This window comes from Eupeodes corollae, chromosome 2 (assembly GCF_945859685.1).
Source record: "Eupeodes corollae chromosome 2, idEupCoro1.1, whole genome shotgun sequence".
Taxonomy (NCBI): Eukaryota; Metazoa; Arthropoda; class Insecta; order Diptera; family Syrphidae; genus Eupeodes; species Eupeodes corollae.
In genome coordinates, this window is record NC_079148.1 from 67,616,123 (window position 1) to 67,638,521 (window position 22,399).

General features: G+C 38.6%; 1 protein-coding gene across 1 annotated transcript in view; it reads left to right on the top strand.

Annotated features, from left to right (window-relative positions):
• Positions 1-22,399, top strand: part of LOC129947663 (A disintegrin and metalloproteinase with thrombospondin motifs 7) — a 103,908-nt gene that overhangs the window by 70,098 nt on the left and 11,411 nt on the right. The window contains exons 5-10 of the mRNA XM_056058295.1: positions 6,984-7,106; positions 7,317-7,433; positions 7,633-8,120; positions 8,251-8,352; positions 8,476-8,589; positions 19,068-19,214. Of these exons, the coding sequence (XP_055914270.1) occupies positions 6,984-7,106; positions 7,317-7,433; positions 7,633-8,120; positions 8,251-8,352; positions 8,476-8,589; positions 19,068-19,214 (1,091 nt within the window). The remainder of the gene's footprint in view (positions 1-6,983; positions 7,107-7,316; positions 7,434-7,632; positions 8,121-8,250; positions 8,353-8,475; positions 8,590-19,067; positions 19,215-22,399) is intronic.

A 22,399-nucleotide genomic window follows, 5' to 3' on the forward strand; every position in this document is an offset into this window, starting at 1 on the left:
AGACATCTTTCTAAAAATCTTTTATTTCGACTCTAGGGACCTTGAGAAATATCAAAATTTTCACTTTGATAAATCGGACCCATTACAATAACTTCCTATGGGAAATTAAAAATAAAATTAAGGTGAACCTATGATTTGGGAAGAAACTTAAGTGTGGAACTCACAACATGCACATTGCAGAATCTCTCCTCACTTCAGTTCTCAAGGGATTCAAAAATACTTGAGGAAAGCATTACACACGTAATGTGCGTAAAAAATTAAATTGAAGACGAGTTTCATTAATTTCAAGACAACTTTAGTTTGTGTTAAAATATACAGAATGCAGCTTTATCGGAATATAATATCAAATTGATTAAAATGCTGTTCCTCTTCTTTTCTAAAAAAAATATAAACATTACTTGAGTTTTTCTAAATTTTAAAAATTATTATCAATTCATTAATTATAATATGCGTCTGATTCTTAAATTATTTTAAGTTGCAAATAAAATCAAACCCATACTCGAGAGTAAAGCAATAAATCACACACACATGAAAAAATTTGGAACTTTTCGTGAGAAGTGGAAATCAGTTTCATACAAATATCCACTTCCAAAAGATTTGTAGCATGTGATTCATATTTTTTACGAACGCTTCAGCCAAAGCTTTCATTATCTTTAAATTTCTCCACAATTTTACCGATTGCTCGTATTGTACCTAAGTTCCAGTGGCACTTTACACAGAAATTCTCTGCATAAAAGTAACATTGAAAGATGGTATAGCATCTTACTTACTTACTTACTTACTTAAGGTGGCGCTACAGTCCGGGGCGGACCTGGGCCTCAACCAACAAGCGTCTCCAGCCAGCTCGGTCCCTAGCTAGCTGTCTCCAGTTTCGCACGCCAAGTTGGTTGAGGTCCTCTCCCACCTGGGTGCGCCACCTGAGTCGCGGTCTTCCTCTACTGCGCCGTCCCTCGGGATTGGATTCGAAGACCTTCCGGGCTGGAGCGTTGATGTCCATCCGCTCTACATGACCTAGCCATCTAAGCCGTTGGACTTTGATTCTGCTAACTAGGTCAGTGTCGCTGTACAGCCCGTACAGCTCGTCGTTATATCTTCTCCTCCATTCTCCATCTATGCGTACGGGACCAAAAATCGCCCGAAGAATTTTTCTTTCGAAGCATCCTAAGACGCTCTCATCTTTCTTTGACAGGGTCCAGGCCTCAGCGCCATAAATGAGAACCGGGATGATGAGTGTCTTATAGATGGTGATTTTACATGCTCGAGAGAGGACTTTACTTCTCAATTGCCTTCTAAGTCCAAAGAAGCAGCGATTTGCAAGAGTTATTCTTCGTTTGATTTCAGCGCTGGTGTCGTTGTCTGCATTAATAGCGGTGCCTAGGTAGAGAAAGTCCTTAGCTACCTCAAAGTTATAGCTGTCCATGGTGACGTTTTGTCCAAGACGTCGTCGTTCAGTGTCCTTTTTTGATGACAGCATATACTTGGTCTTGCCCTCATTGACCACTAAACCCATCTTCTTCGCTTCCGTCGCAATGCTCAAAAACGCTCCACTGACATCACGCTTTGATCTTCCAATTATGTCAATATCATCTGCGTATCCGAGTAATTGGATGGATCTTTGGAAGATTGTGCCTCTAGTGTTGACGGTTGAGTTTTGCACAATTCTTTCCAGAACGATGTTGAAGAAGTCGCATGACAGTGCATCGCCTTGTCTAAAACCTTTTTTGACATCAAATGCATCGGTAAGATCTTTTCCGACCTTGATAGAGCAGCGTGCATTCTCCATCGTCATTCTGCACAAACGGATAAGTTTGACAGGGATGCCAAAACTAGACATTGCTCGGTAGAGCTCTTCCCTATAGATGCTGTCATACGCGGCTTTGAAATCGATATAGAGATGGTGGGTATCGATTTGAAGCTCCTGGGTTTTTTCCAAGATCTGCCGTAGTGTGAATATTTGGTCGATAGTGGACTTTCCTGGTCTGAAGCCACACTGATAAGGACCAATCAGGTTGTTGACGAATATCTTCAGACGTTCACATAATACGGCAGAGAGGATCTTATACGCAATGTTAAGGAGACTGATGCCTCTGTAGTTGGCGCAGTTTAGAGGGTCTCCTTTCTTATGTATCGGGCACACTATGCTGAGATTCCACTCATCGGGCATGCTTTCTTCCGACCAAATTTTGCAGATGAGTTGGTGCATGCTCCCTACCAAGTCATCGCCTGCTGCTTTGAATAGTTCGGCGGTGATGCCGTCAGCTCCAGCAGCTTTGTTTGACTTAAGTTTAGATATAGCTATCTTCACTTCGTCAAGGTCGGGTAGGCGGAATTGTTGATCTGCGTCGCCGAGGTTGAGTGGTTCTATCTCCCTTACAGCGGAATTCGGTTCGTCATCGCCGTTATATAATTTGGAGAAGTGATCTTTCCATATTCTCAGCATCGACTGTGGTTCTACTACGATGTTCCCTTGATCGTCTTTACAGGCTTCGGTTCGTGGCTGGTACCCTTGGGAGGTTTTTTTTACCTTTTGGTAAAATTTACGAACCTCATTCCTGTTGTGACATCCCTCTATCTCCTCGATCGCGCGCTTCTCATGCTCTCTTTTTTCCGTCTAAGAAGCCGGTGTTCCTCTCTCATCTTCTGCTGGTAGAGCTCGCGAGCAGCTCTCGTCCTTTTGTGCAGCGCCGTTTTGTATGCCTCTTGTTTCGCTGCGTGAGCTTGCCGGCATTCGTCGTCAAACCAGGGGTTTCGCTGTGGTGGCCGTGTGAAACCTAGCACTTCAGAGGCGGCATCTCTGATGGCTGGAAGGCAATGTTGCCACTGGTTTTCAATGCTTAATGCAGGAAGCATAGGACTCCTTAGGAGGTTATTAGAGACTCGATCGGAAAAGGACATGGCAGTCTCTTGCGATTGTAGCCGTCTAACGTCGAATCTTCTCACAGTACTTCCTTGTTTTGGCTTGCATCGGAATATCCGTAGCCGTACCTTGGCTATAACGAGGTAGTGGTCCGAGTCAATGTTGGCCTCTCGGAATGTTCGGATATCCTGGATACTGGAGAAGTGTCGTGCGTCGATCGCAATGTGGTCAATCTGGTTGACGGTTGATTGATCAGGAGATTTCCATGTCCCCTTGTGGATATTAAGATGCGTGAACTGCGTACTAGCTACCAGAACGTCTCGCCCCGCAGCGAAATCGACCAGCCTGAATCCGTTGTCGGAGGTAGTGTCGTGCAGGCTGTATCTCCCGATTATGCCACCAAAGATGTCTTCTGTTCCTAGCTTGGCATTAAAATCTCCTAAGAAAATTTTAATGTCATAGCCAGGGCACTGCTCATATGTCTTGGTATAGCATCTACTATTTTGAAAAACTGTCATCTATTGTTTCCTTGGTCTATTCTTTTTCTCAATATCTTCAGTGATCCATCAATTTGTAAAAGTTCCTTTATAATCCCCTTACAAACAAAAACTAAAAAGGTAGTTAAAAACTACAGACCTATTGCTAGATTGTCTGTTATTTATAAGCTCTTTGATTCTATTATTTGTAAATCGCTATATTTTTAAGTTAAATCTATGATCGTTACAAACCGGAACGGTTTTACTAAGGGGTGTTCTACCGTCCGTCACTTTTGTAATGGAACTGAGCTGAGCTGAAAACTGTATTGAATCATTTAAAAGCAAAAAAAAAACAATTTGACTGTGTTTTTACTGACTTCAGTAAGGCGTTTGACAAAATTGAGTTTTGTTTGTTAGATTAAGAAGGCTTCAATCTTATTTATTAGATAGATCACACTCTATACTTTTTAATGGCTGCCAGTCAAACAAATTCAAAGCTAACTTTGAAATTCGACAAGGTAGTCATTTGGATCCTATTCCCTTTATTTTATCTATAAACGATTTACAGTTGGTGTGTTAATTTTTCTAAAGCTACTATCAGCAATTTATTCGAAACTACATTAATTTCAGTTTACTTTTCTATTCAAGTTTTTTTAATCTTTAATTTGTAAAATATAATTAGTCTTTTTTTTTAAATTCAAACAGTAAAATACTTCTTTTAGAATAAATATTGGACTTTTCTTTTCTCTGGATCTCGGAACATTCTGACTGTGTTGGAGCACTAAGTCAACCATTGAAGCCGACAATAGTCAAATTCTCTTAAACTATTTCATTTCTTAAATTGTTTTTTTACTAAGTTTTAGTTTAAATACAAAGGTCGCAGTCGTTTTAAAAATTATTTATACATAAAGTAAAATGTAAGGTGTTTGTTTTTACAATAATTGTATTAAAAGTACTAAGCAGGGCCGGCTCCATTCAAACTTGTACCTTGTGCAAGATTGGTAGAAAGCGCCCCTTTTTATATATTCACCCATAAACTGATACACAAGTATAAGCCTTTCCCACATTTACCAGGAGGTAAACTTTTAATGCGTTTTTTATATTTGAGGTATCCCAAGTAACCCTTGAACATAAACTAAAACGCAGCGATGAAATGAGCAGCGGGGAAACGTTTAAACTTGGAAACTTACTTTTCTGGCCTTACATTTTGCAAACTCAGACATGAGATCATCAAAGTCTAAAGAATATAGTAATTCTTTTTCAATGGACATTATAGATAAGCCTACCAATCTCTCCTAAGATAATTTTTACTAGTTTTTAGTTTAGAAAAACTAAGCTCTTTTGAAGCTACCGTGACCGGGATTGTATTAAGGATTTGGAGAGCAATTCCTTAATTCGGAGCAAAATCTTCAAGGTTTGGACTAAAAATAAAACTTAACACATCTTAACTTGAGCTTTGTGGTGTAACAGGCGGGGATATTACGGTTAACTATTGAAACAATTCTTCTCTTTCTAAAACTTTAAAACTTGCTTATGATAAAACATTGTGGAAAATAAGGCGTGAAGCACGTACATTTTTATTTTTTAAACATTCGCTATGTTACTTAAAAATAAAAAATTGATGTTATATGTATCAAGCTGTTCAAAACTTTCTGTACTTGATTGAAAGGCTTGATTAAATATTTTGAAAAATAAATCTTTGTTTCGGGACTTTTTTAGTTTCAGGACATTCATCAGCATAAATTCTTTTTCTAGGTTGAGGTCGCAATTATGAAGCTTCAGGAAACATATTATTTTTAGGGAACTAGCAATATACTCTGTAAAATCAAACATTTTATTTCGTAACAATTCTGCAATGTTTTTTGGTCCCTAGATTTCCTATTTCTATAAGGGCTTCATATGTTTCAGGGGGTTCATAGTAAGACTTGTAATTTTGTTCTTACAAATATCCAACCTCGTTGTAGAACTTGAAAAAAAAGTTATACAAACATTGAAATGTATCGACAAATTTAACTGCATGTAATAAGCACCCAGCATCATCATTAACTTATTAAAATTCCATGTAATTTAAGCTTGTTTAAAATCAACTGAGTCGGTCACATTCCGGTCTTGTCTTGGTCTTGAAAAAAATAATAGAAACAATCTGCATTCTGCACCAGACTAGATATACATTAAAAGTAGCCTTTACAACAGTCATTAACTTAAAAAAAAAAACTGCCTGCACAAGTCCGATTCGTCTCCACTTAGAAATATCCCTCTAATTTGTAACGACTGTGAAGTTAGCACTACATTTTTCGAAATTTAAAAAAAACTAAATATGCAGTTAATTATAGCTTTTTTGTTGTAAATTAGTCGTGGAAAAAAAATTTGTAGCTTGACGATTTTTTAAAAACGTCGTATGCAGTGTTTAGTTGATATCAAGTTACCCCTACACTTTTTGATTTTGTTGAAACTAAGTACTCAATTAGTTGATAATTATTTGTTGTAAATCAGTTGTGGAAAGAAAAAAACTCAAACAAAATTTTTACTTTGATTGAAAAAAAGGGGGGTGTAGTGCTAACTTGACATCGTGAGTCCAGGCACAAAACAAGAAAAAACTGTTTTTGATTTATCCCCTCCTTTTTCGAAATCGATTTTTTGAAAATTATTCCACTTTTTTCTAGTTGTTTTGGACATTGATCCAAATTTTTGGACCTCTATAATCAAAATTTCAAAAATTCTAGTTCCCCTTTTTTCGAAATTCCAACATTTTATATTTTTTTTAGGTTCTAAAAAGTGTTCTAACCATTGTTCCAAAAACTAAGAGTCGTGAAATGTATATTTTAAAAGATAACGCAAACTACGTCTCCCCTTGTTTTATGCCTGGACTGACGTTGTCAAGTTAGCACTACGTACCCCATTTTTTGTAAATCAAAGTAAAACCATTGAATAATTACAAATTATTTGTAAAACAGAATTTTGGAAGTTTTTTTACTTTGATTAACTTTGGTAAGGTAAGGTACGAGTATTTTGAGAATTTAATGTAATAAGTAGATCATTTTCTTTGTTCCCTAAGTCCAAATTGTCGAACTTCTTTTTTCGTTTCCGAAAACTATGACCGAGTTAGAAAAAGTGACCATTTGACCAAGTGAAAAAGTAATGACCAAATTTGGTCACAGATGACCAATGTAGCAACCGTGCCTACACCTTATGTCTAGTTTATCACCTTTTATATTCCCCAAAGATACCTGTAGAACTTAACCGTTTGTATAGGTATTGTCGGGTTTTCATTATATTTGAGCCTTAACCAAAATCTGTATCGCACACCCCTTTTCTCGTGGACTGGTGTATTTTTTCTCAACAAAATAAACATTATTTTTCAATTCCGATTAGGGCGCCAGGAAACGCTAACTTTTTAATTTTTGAAACTGAACCAACTGGATTCAACAATATAAACTAAATGAGTTAATAAAATCTTCATAAAATTATAAATACTTAATAATGTATGTAAGTGATACGAGTTCCATCCTTAACATAAAATGGTGGAACCACCTAACTACTTCTACCTACTCTGATTTTATTATAACAATTTATTGACATGCTATTATTATTGATGTTTTTGAGGTTAACAATGTTTCTCACATCAGCACTTTTTTGTTTTCCCTTCTCAGGTTGGCCACATCAAAACGAAGAACAGCGAATACTACATTGAGCCATCCAAGCATCACGAAAAAGATCCCAAAACCGGGCATCATCCACACGTTGTCTTCCATAGATCTTCACTTAAAGAAAAGGTACCTATATTAAAATGACTTTTAAACAATGGTGGTGGTGGTGGTGGTGGTAATGTTAGTGGTGGCGTCAGACCGAAGCCTGAACACGAGTACCACGCATCGCCATCGCCGCCACATGACATAGCATAAAACATCAACATCAAGAAGCATCCGTAATATAATAATAATATATTTTCCATTTTTTAATCGTGTTGTCTTCTGTCTTTATAGAAAAAGAAAAACCGCAACAAATCCAACAACAAGAAGAAACATCACATCAACAATTGCGACACCAAAGAGCCCCGCAGACACACCGAGACCCGGATCGAATGGCAATCGCAGGGCAAAGTAACAATTTGTAAACAGAATCCGATTAAGATGTAGATTTTTCATGAAAAATTATTCCGCTTTTCTCTTCCTTTTGTTTTTATGTCCGTTTGTCTTTCTGGCCTGTCGCCTGACGCCTTTCCCATTATTTTGTTTATTATTTTTTGGTTTGTTTGCTTGTTCATATGTTGGAAACGGCGCGGCGCACGATAAAAAACAGGTCATTGTTCAAGGTGGTAGAAAAGTACGACATCGTCAGCGCCAGGCTAAGTCTCATTCTCATTCCCATTCTCGACCTCAACAAAACCAAAACCAAAGGCAAAACCAGACAGCGGTGGCGGCAACGACGACTACGAAACCAACGGATGCTGCAGAAAATAGTCCACGTCTGCAACGCCATCACCATCAACATCAGCATCAACATCACCATCACCAGAAAGACCGTCTGCGCAAGAAACGTTCAATTAGCAGCCCACGTCATGTAGAAACGTTGATTGTGGCCGATTCGACGATGGTAGCGTTCCACGACGATGTCGAGACCTACCTCCTGACCATAATGAATGTGGTCTCATCGCTGTACAAAGACCCCACCATTGGCAATTTCATTGAGGTGATCGTGGTGAAGATCTTGCTGATTGAAGAGGACGAGGCACATCCGGATTTGAATTTAACCAACATAGCTGGATATAATTTGGATAAATTTTGCGAGTAAGTGGGCGCAAAGCGCACAGCGGCCGCGTCTTGTTACCTTTGCCGTTGCGTGTGTCGTTGCGAAAACCTTCTGTGCATTTTTTTGTGTTTTTCGTTTTGAAGGATTATGTTTCGATTTCTCCCACAGATGGCAGTACAAACTGAATAGTGACAGCGATGAGTATGATCCGTACCATCACGATGTTGCCATTTTAATCACTCGAATAGATATCTGCGGAAAAGATTGCGGGTAATTTAAAGTTTGTTTTTCATCCTTGTTAACTTTACATTGTTCAGCTTACCCAAATGCTTCCTAAGGTAACAGTTTAACATAAATTCATTTTTAACCGGAAACTTCTTTTTGTTTTCATAGGACGCTGGGCGTTGCAAATTTGGGTGGAATGTGCAAGCCAACGCAATCGTGTAGCGTCAACGAGGATAATGGGATTGCGCTGTCGCATACGATTGCCCATGAATTGGGCCACAAGTAAGTAGATACATATAAAAAGATACTCTTTCCGTTTTAGTGTCTATAACATAATGCGATGCCTAATAAAAATGCATTTTAAAAAGTTAATGCTGCCCTCGGCTTTTGGCGTGTGTATGTTTTTTTTTCTGTCCGGATGTTAAGCCATTACCATTTGCGTAGGAAGCGTTTTATTGGGCGAAAACGTAGATACGTGCGTAAACAAGAAAAGTGATTCATTCGCGCAAGCCTCTTAATCAAAGTTTAAGTCTATGTACATAAAATTTATCAGAAAACAAATATCTCTCTAGAATGTGGGAATAGGCTTTAAAGTAGGCCATATGCTAAGTGATTTCTTTTTTTATTTAAATTTGGTATTTTGTTTGTGCGTAAAAGCAGACGTTTGGAATTGCATCCTGTGTGCATTCATACGTTCTTACATTAAAATAAACCGACAGTGAAATAAAAGTATCGAAATATTTTCTGTAAACTTTCAACTATCTTAGCACATGATTTACACGATAACTTTTTTTGCAGTACAAAATGGAAAGGATACTAATAATTTTGTTGAATATGGTTTGGAAAAAAAACCGTATTATTTTTAAACTCATTCCAAAGTTGGTAGCTCTTGCATTTACACCTGTCAAATTTAGCTAAATTATTTTAAGTGGCAGACATTAGCTTAACTGTTGCTATTTAGGCAGCCATTTTAAGCGATGATAATGGTCGTCTTAATCAAGCGACTGCAAAAGCAATCGTAAAAATTGTGAACAAATTAAAAAAATTAGAAAAAACACGTATGTAGAGTTTTTGACATTAAGGGCCGGTCGATTTTAAAATTGCATAAAACAAATTGTACAGATATGGGATATCAACTAGGCATTATCTTTATCTTAGAGCCCGAATCTCACTGAATCGATAGGAGACCTTGAATCAAAGGTGAAAACCTTTGAAACTTCTATAAGTAAAGCTTTTAGTGTCTCTTGCCCAGTTAAATATAGCCGTAAAACCCTTCCTTCGTGGTGGAATGAAGAACTGTCGAGTCTTAGGAAAATGACGAGGACAATTTTCAATATCTGCCACAAACATAAGTTTTACCAACCCTATAAAGACTCTCTTAAAATTTACAAACAAGCCCTGTCATCAGCCAAAAGACAAGGCTGGAGAGAATACTGTAAATCAATCGAAGACATAAAGGACTCCGCAAGGCTCAGCAAAGTTTTATCGAAGGAACATTGTAATCCTTCATTTCTAAAAAAGCCTGATGGAACCTGGACAGCCTCTCCAGCCGAATCTCTTGAGCTACTGATGAAGACGCACTTTCCGGGTTGCGAGAGTGATAACCCCGAATCGCTTGAAACCACAGAGCTAAACGTAGCTCATATGGAGCAAGTCAATTCCTTTATAACCAGAGAAAATATTTTGTGGACCATCAATACTTTTTCTCCATATAAATCCCCAGGCATGGATGGCATACTGCCAGTTATGCTTCAAAAGTTGCATGATGTGGCAGCTCCATGGCTGGAACAAATTTTCAAAGGATGTCTCCTTCTCAAACATGTGCCCATGTCGTGGAGACAGGTCAAAGTAGTTTTTATCCCGAAAGTGGGTAGGCGAGGTCACGAATCCGCGAAGGATTTCAGACCAATAAGCTTAACATCTTTTGTGCTTAAAACCTTGGAGCGCATTCTTGATTACCATATTAGAGAAATCCTAGTTGGACGACCTCTCGAAAGCTCTCAGCATGCTTATCTTAAGGGCATATCTACGGAGACTGCCCTCCATGAGGTAGTGCGTACTGTAGAACAAACAATACATTGTAAAGAATTTACTCTTGCCACCTTCCTAGACATAGAAGGTGCTTTTAACAACGTGTTTACCGAACCCATAAAAGAATCGATCGTTAAGTTCGGTGTAGAAGACTTCATTCGAGAATGGATTATTTCCATGCTCAGTGGTAGGAAGATTCGAGCCTCTCTAGGCAATACAATCGCAACAAAACACGTGAGTAGGGGAACACCCCAGGGTGGTGTCCTTTCGCCTCTTCTATGGCTTCAGTTAATGGATACAATTCTTGGTAAATCAGAGAGATGTGGAGTGAAGGCGGTAGCCTATGCGGATGATTTGGTGCTATTGGTATCAGGAAAGTACACCTCTGTGATTAGTGAAATCACGGAGTCAGCTTTGAAGAAAGTTAGCAACTGGGCCACGAGTTGTGGACTAACAGTTAACCAAAGTAAAACTGAACTGTTGCTCTTTACCACCAAAACTAAAGTACCGCCCTTCACGCTGCCTCGACTCAATGGTCATATCTTATCATTGTCTTCCAGTGCAAAATATTTGGGAGTTATACTCGACCCTAAACTAAACTGGAAACTAAATATTGAAGTACGGGTTAAGAAGGCCTGTGTTGCCTTCTACGCCTGCAGCAAAACTTTCGGCAAAAAGTGGGGACTTCAGTCGAAGATGATTTTATGGACGTACACACCACGTGGGCACCACAGGGGCCATGCGTACTTGCCCAACGGACGCCTTAAACGTTATTTTTGATCTTCTACCAATCGACCTTTTTATTAAATACATAGTTTCCTGCAGCGCTATTAGGCTGAAGAAATCAAACAGCTGGTTGTCAAAACCTTACGGTCACAGCAACACTACGAAATTAATTCCCTCAGATATTATCTCGGTAGACACTGACTACTGCACTCCTACTTTAAACCTTAGTAAGGGTTTTAAGGTTACTTTCCCATCGAAAGAAAATTGGGAGGATGATATCGTGTCGATAGGTTTCGACACAACCATATTTACTGACGGCTCAAAGATGGAGTGCGGAGTTGGTTCTGGGATCTTTTCTGAGTCCCTAAATGTAGCCAAAAACTTTAGTCTTCCTGACTTTGCTAGCGTTTTTCAGGCTGAACTGCTGGCAATAAGGGAGGCATGTAAGATACTTAAACAAAACCCAAACCAAAACCGAAATGTGGCTATCTTTACAGACAGTCAGGCAGCTGTCAAAGCCATTAACTCGGCCATATCCTCATCTAAATTGGTCCAGCAATGTCGCGATGAGCTTGCGAACCTGAATATTAACCTCGGTGTCACCCTGATCTGGGTTCCGGGCCATAGTGGTATCGTCAGAAATGAACGGGCTGACGAGCTAGCCAGGTAAGGATCGGCCCTTCATAGCTCACTTGCGGAAATGGTTAACATTCCTTTTGTTGCTATGAAGAGTAAAATCTTTTCTATCTACCAAACTGAATCAAACCGAAGGTGGAGCAATTTACCCAACTGCATTATATCTAGGAAGATATGGCCCACGTATAACAAAACCCGTACAAACGATCTTCTATGCAGGCGAAGGCAAGACATAGCCAGGATTGTTGCGGTTTGTACCGGACATTGGCCTAAAGGAGTTCATGCAGAGAAGTTGGGTATCTCTTACAACACCTTTTGTCGGAGTTGTAGTGACCAAAGAGAAAGTGAAACCATAACCCACTTCCTCTGCAAATGTCCTGCTTTTGCAAACACCAGAATGAAATGCTTTGGAAAAGCATTCTTTCAAGAACTCGATGAGCTATCTGAGACAAAGATTAGAGACCTAATCTTTCTTCTCAATGCGACAAAATGGCTCTAACATAATCGCTATGAAGCTTCTTTATCAATCTATCCCTTTCAATCAAAGGTCAAACGAGTTTTTGGTATCAAAACGGCGCACTACAGCGCCTCAGGCTAGGTTGCCTTGAGATCGCCATTTCTACCTACCTATCTTAGAGCCCTTTCAATGACATTATGTGAGAAATATAACATCTTATAAATGGCCGCCACGGTTTTGCTGGGTCTAGTTTTCGATGACTGTGACGCATAAATCAATATGAATTTGACCTATGTATATTCACACAGACCTGTGACTTATTGACTTAAGAAAGCAAAACAAAATAAAGACTAAAGCCCCAACTATAATAGGCATAAGCAAACATAAGCTTACATATGTCAAAAACCCAACGAAAATTCACTTAAGTTTGTGAAATTACTGCCGATAGCCATAATGCAATTTTGCTCACGTATATATACATGTCAGATTTTACTTAAGCGTCGATCGACTGGGATCGCTCTTGCTTAAGTTAACGAAACTGAGAAAAATTGAACGAAACGGACCTAGACTCCATTATGTTCTATCGTATTGAGATTCTTTGTATTCGCACGTTTACTTATGCGCGCATATGCTAGCTTATGCCTATTATAGTTGAGCCTTAAAGGGTTCAAATCACACGATAATGGTGACCAATACACGTAGCCTCGGCATGAGGCACCTCTCTGGTACAAAATATCGTTCCTACAAAATCCAATTAGAGAATACACGACGCTGTAAAAGGTCATTTGGTTTAAGCTCCTGCGTCAGTTGGGTTGTTTATTAGGGCAGGTCGAAATCCCGAAGCGAAATTCCCCAAGTTGTGGTCTGCAACTAGTTCTTGTTGGCTAATTGTTGAATTTGGCGACCAAATGTTGTAAAGTCGATTCGAATTTGGCGACCAAATGTTGTAAAGCCGACTTAGTGACTGATTAAAAGAAGATATTTTGACAGAAAAAAAGACACAATATGGCCACCACCAGCTGTCAAAATCAACCAGTCTCTATTAGAAAGGTCTGTGCATCAACGTAGTTTACGTTTAGTCAAAAATGTAGCTATTTCAAGTGCGAGTGCTGACAATTTTGATTGATTTCCCGGCGTCAGGAGCAACTGAACGCGTTGTAAACCTCCCTTTTGACAGGCGATTGGAGATCATGACTTGGACAAATTGTTTTTCGAACAAGGTGGTGTAGCACAGCACAAAACAAAGTACCAATAACAAAAAGAAAACATAGTGATTCATTGAGTGTAAAATTAATAGGTCTTCCTAGGCCAAAATAAAAAGCTAGTTATAGGTTATCATCGTTCTCAAAATTAAAACCGGCTTATGGATGACTATCTGTGGCTTGTTTTTTGTTTTTTTATTTTCTCTAAAGTCCACACTCATTCAGCGATATTCCGTTCAAAATTTCATTCATAAAAACCTCTTTCAAGTCTACCATTAACCCGCTGCCGTGCGGTCCATTCATGTATTTCCAATTCCTAACGCAAACATTTTACTCTCTCCCTCTCTCTCTCAGTCTGTTTCTCTGTTTTGTATTATTTATCAAATCATTGAAGGTTGTGTGGTGTAGTAAAATATACGTTTCGCGAACTCGAACGCGAACGCGACGCGCCCACATGTCATCCCACACTATTATTTTTCCATTTCCTCCATCTAGTATGTGGATATGTCTTTAACATGCTGTGCCACCGCCACTGTCGCGCATCCCCATGGGCTGGCTGGTTGACTGGCTGGCCTAAACAAAGCCAGTCACGAAGAAAAAGCTTGACACACCACCGCACCGCATAGGTGGTATGGTGGCGGCAACCGCGTGTAGAATAGTGTGCCGCAGACCATCGCTCGTGCTTGTGTTGCGCGCAGCGGCACGACACGCTAACGTTAAGGCATAAAGTCTGTTGGCTGGCATCGTCTTATCGAATCACGCAAGTGGTTCCTTGTAGCAAGCCATATACGCGCAAGCGTGCCTGTCAGTCTGGTTTGATTGATACGAAAATGAAGAGAGGAAAAAAAATCAACAACCATCAACAGCTTAATCGGTCGTTGTTGAATAATTTATTGCTAATTTATATCTCGAGAACTGGGATTACGAATACAATGGAAAGATGCTTATATGCCTACAACAAGCTTACAGTGTTGCCGCTATTATCAAAAACAAAAATATATGACTTAAATTTACAGTTTATATGTATATGGCAGCACTAAACAATTCATAACAACTTAATAAGGGGCGTTTTTCTTTTTTAGTTCAGAGCTGAGCTCTGAGCATACTCTGAGCGAACAGAGTAGAGTAGAGTAGAGTTCTGAGTAGAGTATGTTCAGAGCTCTCTGATTTAATTATGAAACAACTTGAGCACTAAACTGTCATGATTTCAAATGTCGTCTGTTTGAAGGCGTTCAAAATTTTCTTTAATCAAATTATTTAAAAAGACAGTCATAGCGTTGGTCCATTTGACGCCTGAAATATATTTGATTCATAAAAATGCTATATGCAATTAGTTTTTCCAAAATTATCTTACCTTCTACACCAGAGCAACCAGCCTCTTCCGCCATTTTTATTGTTTTGATGATGATTTTTTTTTTATTTCCCGGCTTTCAGATATCAAATTGTTTGTGCTCAGCATTTTACTCCGTTTACTCTGTTATTTTATTCTGAGCTCACAGAGCGCGCTCTGAACATGTTCAGAACTAAAAAAGAAACACGAATGTGAAGCTCTGAACGCTCAGAGCTCAAAAAGAAACACAATTATTTATTTGACAGTTCGAGCTCTGCTCTGAACTAAAAAAGAAAAACGCCCAAGGACAAGGTTTTCAGAGTTAAGTCTCAGTTGACTGATGTCTTCTTGAGTTTGGGCAGGCTTAGACAACATAAGAAACTTTCTCTTTCATTCTTTGAACTTAAATTTCGACCAAGTTTATTTAGGTTTTCAAGTGCCAAAAATTGCAAACTCCGAACTTAACTTCACTAACCTATACCTTCAGTTGACCGTGCAAGAACTGTCAACAACATTACAAAACACTCATTAGGCAAGCTACAAGTCCATCACTACTAATACTTTGAATTTTAAAGAAATACAAAAATATTACTTAATCCTTTTCGTATTTGACAAGGAAACTTTTTACACAAAACAAAGAATGGAATTGTGCTTTCAGTCAAATGAAAAAAAACATCAACTGTCATTTTGTCATAAGTGGATTTTATAGTTATGGAGATTTTCTAACTTTCAAGTAAACTTTCCAAAAAAGTTGCCATAATTGAAAAGTTATTTTTTGGTTGCTGGCCAATCAGATACCAAAATAGTTATGTATGTGCTAAGTTTTTGAACATTTCGACAACTTTTGAGGTTGGAACTCAATGAAAGTGGTCAATACCCTGAGTTTCATCACCATTTTATATGTCAGGATAATTCCCAGATTGACTCTTTAATGTCTATATGCAAATATACATTTTTTAACTTTGTTTCTAAATGGAGGTAGAAGGACATTTTAAAAAAAAATAAGTAAATACAAGTTTCTGACCATTAGTTTTAAATGAATCTCATATGAATATAAAATCTTTTGTTTCACTTTACAAAATGATGAAATGTCAAAAGGAAAATTAGCCAGTTTATACTTCTAAGATTTATTAAACGGATTGACAGAGAATGATAATTAAATACATTAAAAACACATTCCACTATTGATTCTCAGCAATCAAAACGGCTTTGAAGTTATTTTACATTTTTTTGTCGAGAATTTTTGAGAAATCGAATAATAAAAGTCCTATTTTCAGATTTTTTATAACAAAAATGATACATTTTGTTTTAACTTCTAAAATCTTAAAATGGAATATGTTTGTTAATAATGCAAAGAAATCATGCTTACCAGCGATGGAAGCGCTACCGTATAGATGAGTACCTTCAAGCTTACAAAAATAAACGAAAAGAAGTTGTTCGTGAGATAAAAATAGCTTAAACAAAGTTCTATTCTAATAAGCTTAAAACTAATGTAGATGGGTGAAAGATGTGGAATAATCTTCGGGAATTAGGAGTAGCCAAGCAGAAATTAAAGTGCAAAAGTGATATAGATGTAAATGAACTAAATTTAAATTTCTCATCGATTCCAGATACTAATATCACCTATATGGTAATAGAGTCCCGTTTAATAGCACTGTAGACACCACTGAAAAACCGTTTTTCATCGTATCTTAGTGATAGAAAACGGGCTGTCTTGTTAGAGACTGCCTTATCAAATTTGTGTCCTGTGCTACGGGGCGTTTCACAAGGATCGATTTTGGGCCCCCTGTTATTTTCTATATGTACATAAATGACATGCAACACACAATCTTGAATTCATCAAAAAAATTTTATGCTGATGATATTAAAATCTATTAAAGCTGCCCTCTGGGGCTCATAGAAAAATTGTGCCAATGATCTGAACGATGATCTCCAAAGAATTATGAGGTGGTCGGTAAACAATGGTCTCTCGCTCAATCCAAAGAAATGTAAATGCCTTGTTATTTTGAAAAAGAAGCTAGATCTGTCTTATTTTCCCTCAATTATGCTTGGTTCTTCAAAAATTGAATTCGTGGATAAGTCAAAGAACTTAGAGTTGGTATTCAACCGAACTTTGACATGGAATGACGATATTAATGAAGTTGTGGGTAAAACATATGGGGTTCTTCGAACTTTATGGACAGTTCAAAAGTTTACACCACCAAAGACAAGATTAGTTCTCGTTAAGACTTTGGTTATAGCAGTTCTCGTGTACGGTTGTGAAATATTTTAGAACTGTGATACATGCAAAGAAGTTGGGTATCTCTTACAACACCTTTTGCCGTAGCTGTAGTGACCAAAGAGAAAGTGAAACCATAATCCATTTCCTCTGCAAATGTCCTGCTTTGGCAAACACCAGAATGAAATGCTTTGGAAAAGCATTCTTTCAAGAACTCGATGAGCTATCTGAGACAAAGATTAGCGGCCTAATCTTTTATCTCAATGCGACAAAATGGCTCTAACATAATCGCTATGAAGCTTCTCTATCAATCTATCCCTTTCAATCAAAGGTCAAACGAGTTTTTGTTATCAAAACGGCGCACTACAGCGCTAATTGGATCTCAGGCTAGGTTGCCTTGAGATCGCCATTTCTACCTACCTACGTGATACTGAAAGCAAAAGACAACTTCGAGTAGCATTCAATAGTGCTCTGCGCTATATTTACAATCTGAGGAGATGCGACCATATTTCACATTTTTTAATTATATGAAGTTTCGTACCATGTGTTTGTTATATTCAATTCTAAAAACTATGCAGAATTAATATATTTTTGTGAAAATCCGGCTTTCGACATCCAACAGATCTGCTTGTTTGATTTTACCACATTTAACCTGCCTTACATCCTAGAAACAATTCTTTATCTCAGCTATAAGCCTTTGTAATACAATTCCGAGTAACTTGAGAGAAATAAGTGACAAGCAACAATTTAGTAGCGAGTTAAGACTGTATTTTATTAACCAAAGCAACTAACTAACTTTCATCCCCAAACCCGCTCCCATATATGTACCCTTATCAAGCAACCTCAACTTCAACTTTTTTATATTTGGAGTTACGTAATGTTACTATGATTATTTTGATTTTATGTTTTTTTTTATTTTTAATTTTGTTATCTTTTAATTATTTTTTTTTTATATTGTAAAGCTTTGTAATTTAAATATTTTTAATTTTCACAAATTTATAAGTGTACTCTTACTGTGAATTGGAATATATTAATAAATAAATCTAAATCTAATCTAATAAAAAAATATAAACTGACCAAATAAGTAAAGACCATTTTAAAGGCATTTAAACAGTCCCAATTCAATAAACCTCAAATATGCGCTGGTAAAACTTAATACTGACAGTTGAGAACGGTTCAAGGTACATAAATGTACATTCTTCTTAAATCTTTGACAAGAAATGTCAAATTCCAAAAATAAGAAAGTGATTTGTGTATTCCTTAAAACGACAATGGTTTTATGGTTTTTGAAAAAAGTTCAATCCGAATGAATGTAAAATTGACAAATCCGAGATTTTACCATTCATTGACCCTAACACTGATGAATAAACAACCTTAAGTTTGCAACGAGTCCATTATTTCGATTTCTTCGAGACGTTTAGGGGTTTCCATGGGTAAAATCAATCAATTTATTTTCGATCTAGATCTTTCAGAACAGGAATGTTCCCTTTTTTTGCATTCCATGAGTAAAAATAAATTGATTTATTTGAATTAAAGATCAAATTAAAAACAAATCAATTTTTGACGGAAATCTGAATTTATCTATGGAAAATCCCATTAAAATGCCACACTGTGGCAACTCCTATCCAATCATGATTACCTGGTGCCTTAGAAGCCTTGTCAATAATTTACATTTGAATTTACAATGTAAACAAAACAAGCCAATAGACAAAGACAAACTGTGGGATGAATAGAGATCTTTTAAGATCTATATAAATTATGTGTAAAAACCTAGCCTTCTCCTACATTCAAACATATGTATTTAGATATATGCATATAGATTCGTCCCAATAGAACTGACAAATTGCACCAATTATTGGAAATTGATTTATTCCAGCTAATCCCCTGATTCGTGTTTTGATTGTTCCGCTGATTAAACTCGGTAGCAGCAGCAGCTGGTGTTCTATTCGTAGATATATTTCTATTGCTTTTGATTAAGAGGTTTGTCTTTTGACATATAAAACGTACATAAGTAGATACTTATGTACGGTAGGTTTGTTAGAACTGTCAAAAGAAACACTCCCGTTATTTCAGCCTCTGCAAATAAAGTGCATTATGCGGCTTATCTCAAAATTATTTATTTAAAGTTTGACGTTTGTTTTAATGATTTTTTAATTTCAGTTTTGGCATGTTCCACGACACAATGAAAATTGGTTGCTCTGGTCGAAGTGGTTCCATGGTGCATATTATGATGCCAGATTTTCAATCAGATAGCTTTCAAGTATCCTGGTCGAATTGCAGCCGGAAGTACATTACAAATTTTCTAGAGTGAGTATATTTAAATTTATAGCAGGTTATCTACATGACAAATGTTTGTATTCTTTGTTAAGGTTTTGTTCTATGACTAATTTAGTTGTTTGTTTGTTTATTTGGTTAAAGTACAAATAAACAGTGTGAACAGTTTTGTAAATGACATATGAATGATTTAAATAGAACATGGTTATGACAGATCATGTGACATTTAAAGTTTTTGAGTCATTGTTTGAATTAAAGAAAAAGCATTTAAAAAAAACTCCGCTAGGTTGCCTCACCCAACAAACTTCTCCATTTAGGTCGGTCCCTAGCTAGATTTATCCAGTTTCGCGCTCCAAGTTGGGTGAGGTCACCTTCCACTTGTGCGCGCCACCCGATCCGCGGTCTTCCTCTACTGCGCTGTCCTGTGGGTGCGGATTCAAAGACTTTCCGGGCCGGAGCATTGGGTCCCAGCGCTCTACGTGACCCAGCCATCTTAGTCGTTGGACTTTTACCTTTCTGGATAAGTCTATGTCGCTGTACAGCCCGTACAGTTCGTCGTTCCATCTTCTCATCCACTCCCTTTCGATGCATACGGGACCGTAGATCACACGAAGAACTTTTCTCTCGAAGCGACCCAAGGTGCTTTTATCCGCTTTTGTCATAGTCCAAGCTTCTGCACCGTATAGCAGGACGGGGGTGATAAGGGTCTTATATAGCAACACTTTGGTCCCTCGAGAGGGGACCTTACCACTAAATTGCTTTCTTAGTCCAAAGAAACAGCGGTTAGCAAGAGTTATTCTGCGTTTGATCTCAGCGCTCATGTTGTTTTCTGCATTTACAGCGGAGCCTAGGTAGACGAAGTCCTTGACTACCTCAAAGTTACGTCTGTCGATTGCGACGTTTTGACCAAGACGTCGGTGTTGTATGTCCTTTCTGGACGACAGCATGTACTTTGTTTTGCCCTCATTAACCGTTAAACCCATTTTTGCCGCCTCTGCCTCAATACTCACAAAAGTCCCATTGACATCACGCTGAATTCTTCCGATTGGACATACTTTTGAAAAATAGTGCCTCTAGTGTTGACGTGTGAGCTCTGCACTATGCTTTCAAGCACGATGTTAAAAAAATCACATGACAGTGCATCACATTGTCTAAAACCTTTTTTGACATCGAAAGGTTCTGTTAAGTTGTTTCCAACCTTTATGGAGCAGCGTGAATTCTCCATGGTCATCCTGCACAAACGGACGAGTTTGGTAGGGATGCCAGAACTAGACATGGCTCTATACAGCTTGCGGCCTTGAAATCGATGAAAAGATGGTGGGTGTCGATTTGGTGTTCTTGGATTTTTTCCAGGATCTGCCGTAATGTGACTATTTGATCAACTGTGGACTTTCCTGGTCTAAAACCAAACTGATAGGGACCTATCAGGTTGTTGACGATGGGCTTTAGACGTTCACATATTACGGCAGAGAAGATTTTATAGGCGATGTTAAGTAGACTGATTCCTCTTCTTTTTTCAGGATCGGGTAAACAATACTGAGGTTCCATTCATCGGGCATGCTTTCTTCCGACCATATCTTACAGATAAGTTGGTGCATGCTCCTAACCAACTTATCTCCAGCTGCTTTAAAGAGCTCGGCATTCAAGCCATCCGCTCCAGTAGCTTTATTAGACTTCCACTTAGAAATGGCAATCTTTACTTCGTCTAAGTCGGGAGGACGGGATTGTTGGCTTTCGTCGTCTATGTTGAATGGATCATCCTGCCTGACAGCGGAATTCAGTTCTTCGTCGCCGTTATACAGTCTGCAGAAGTGGTCCTTCCATATCCTCAGCATTGACTGTAGTTCCACTATGATGTTTCCACTTTCGTCTTTGCAGCCTTAGGTTCTTGGTTATGTACCTTTGAATTTCGTCCTCTCAACATCTTCGACCGCACTTTTCTCATGCCCTCTCTTTTTCCTTCTGAGAAGTCGGCGTTCCTCTCGCCTCTTCTGCTCATACAGCTCATGAGCAGCTCTCGTCGTTTTATGCAGCGCCGCTTTGAGTGCCTGTTTGGCTGTATTTGCCTGCCGACATTCCTCATCAAACCAGGGGTTCCTTGTTGGTGGCTGTTTGAAACCCAGCACATCAGAGGCGGCTTCTCTGATTGCATCTTGGCAATGTTGACACTGGTTTTCGATACATTGTGTTGGCGGCAGAGAACTTCGAGAGAGGTTACTTGTAACTCGGTCGGAAAAGGATTTGGCGATCTCTGGCGATTGTAGCCGTTCGACACTGTACCTTCTCCCAGCACCTCCCTTTTTTGCCTTGGGTCTGGAAATCCGAAGTGCTACTTTGGATACAAGGAGGTAATGGTCCTAGTCGATGTTAGCTTCTCGGAAAGTTCGTACATCCATGATGCTGGAAGCGTGTCTGGCATCGATCGCAATATGATCAATCTAGTTGACGGTAGATTGATCTGGAGAAGTCCAAGTTCCTTTGTGGATGTTGAGGTGTGGAAAACGCGTACTGGCTACCTTGACGTTTTGCCCCACAGCAAAATCTATGAGCGTGAATCCGTTGTCCCGATTATTCCCTTAAAGATGTCTTCCCTTCCTAGCTTGGCATTAAAATCGCCCAGGACTATTTTAATATCGTAGCTAGGGCACTGCTCATATGTTTTGTCTAGGAGCTCGAAGAAAATATCTTTGGTGTTGCCGTCTTTCTTTTCTGTGGGGGCGTGCGTGCATATCAGGCTAATGTTGCCGAATTTAGCCCTGATGCGTATGGTCATGAGGGGCTCATTGATGCTCCTATAGCTCAAGACTTCTTGCCTAAGTCTGGCTACAATGACGAAGCCGCATCCAAATAAGCGCCTGGAAGTCACCCCGGATCCGGGAGCTTTTTATAGGCCTGGGCTCCGAATAAGTCGAAGAAGCCCTATAAGGTGTTCACTAAGTAGTTCAACCTTACTGGAACTGTAGACGCCACCGTTGATTCCATCGTTTGCTGCCCCCAACAACTTTCCACTAGGGTTGGAACCCAATCTCCAGTTGAGATACTAGGCACCCAATGTTCACCACTGGGAGGTGAGAGTAGGAGTTGATAGACAGAGGTTGGTGGACGCTTGTGTCCTCTTGAATGCACATGTCTACCATTTGAACATCCAATGGAACGCGATTGAAAAAAACAGCTGTCAAAATTTCATTCAAATTTGATTTTATTGCTAAACCACAATC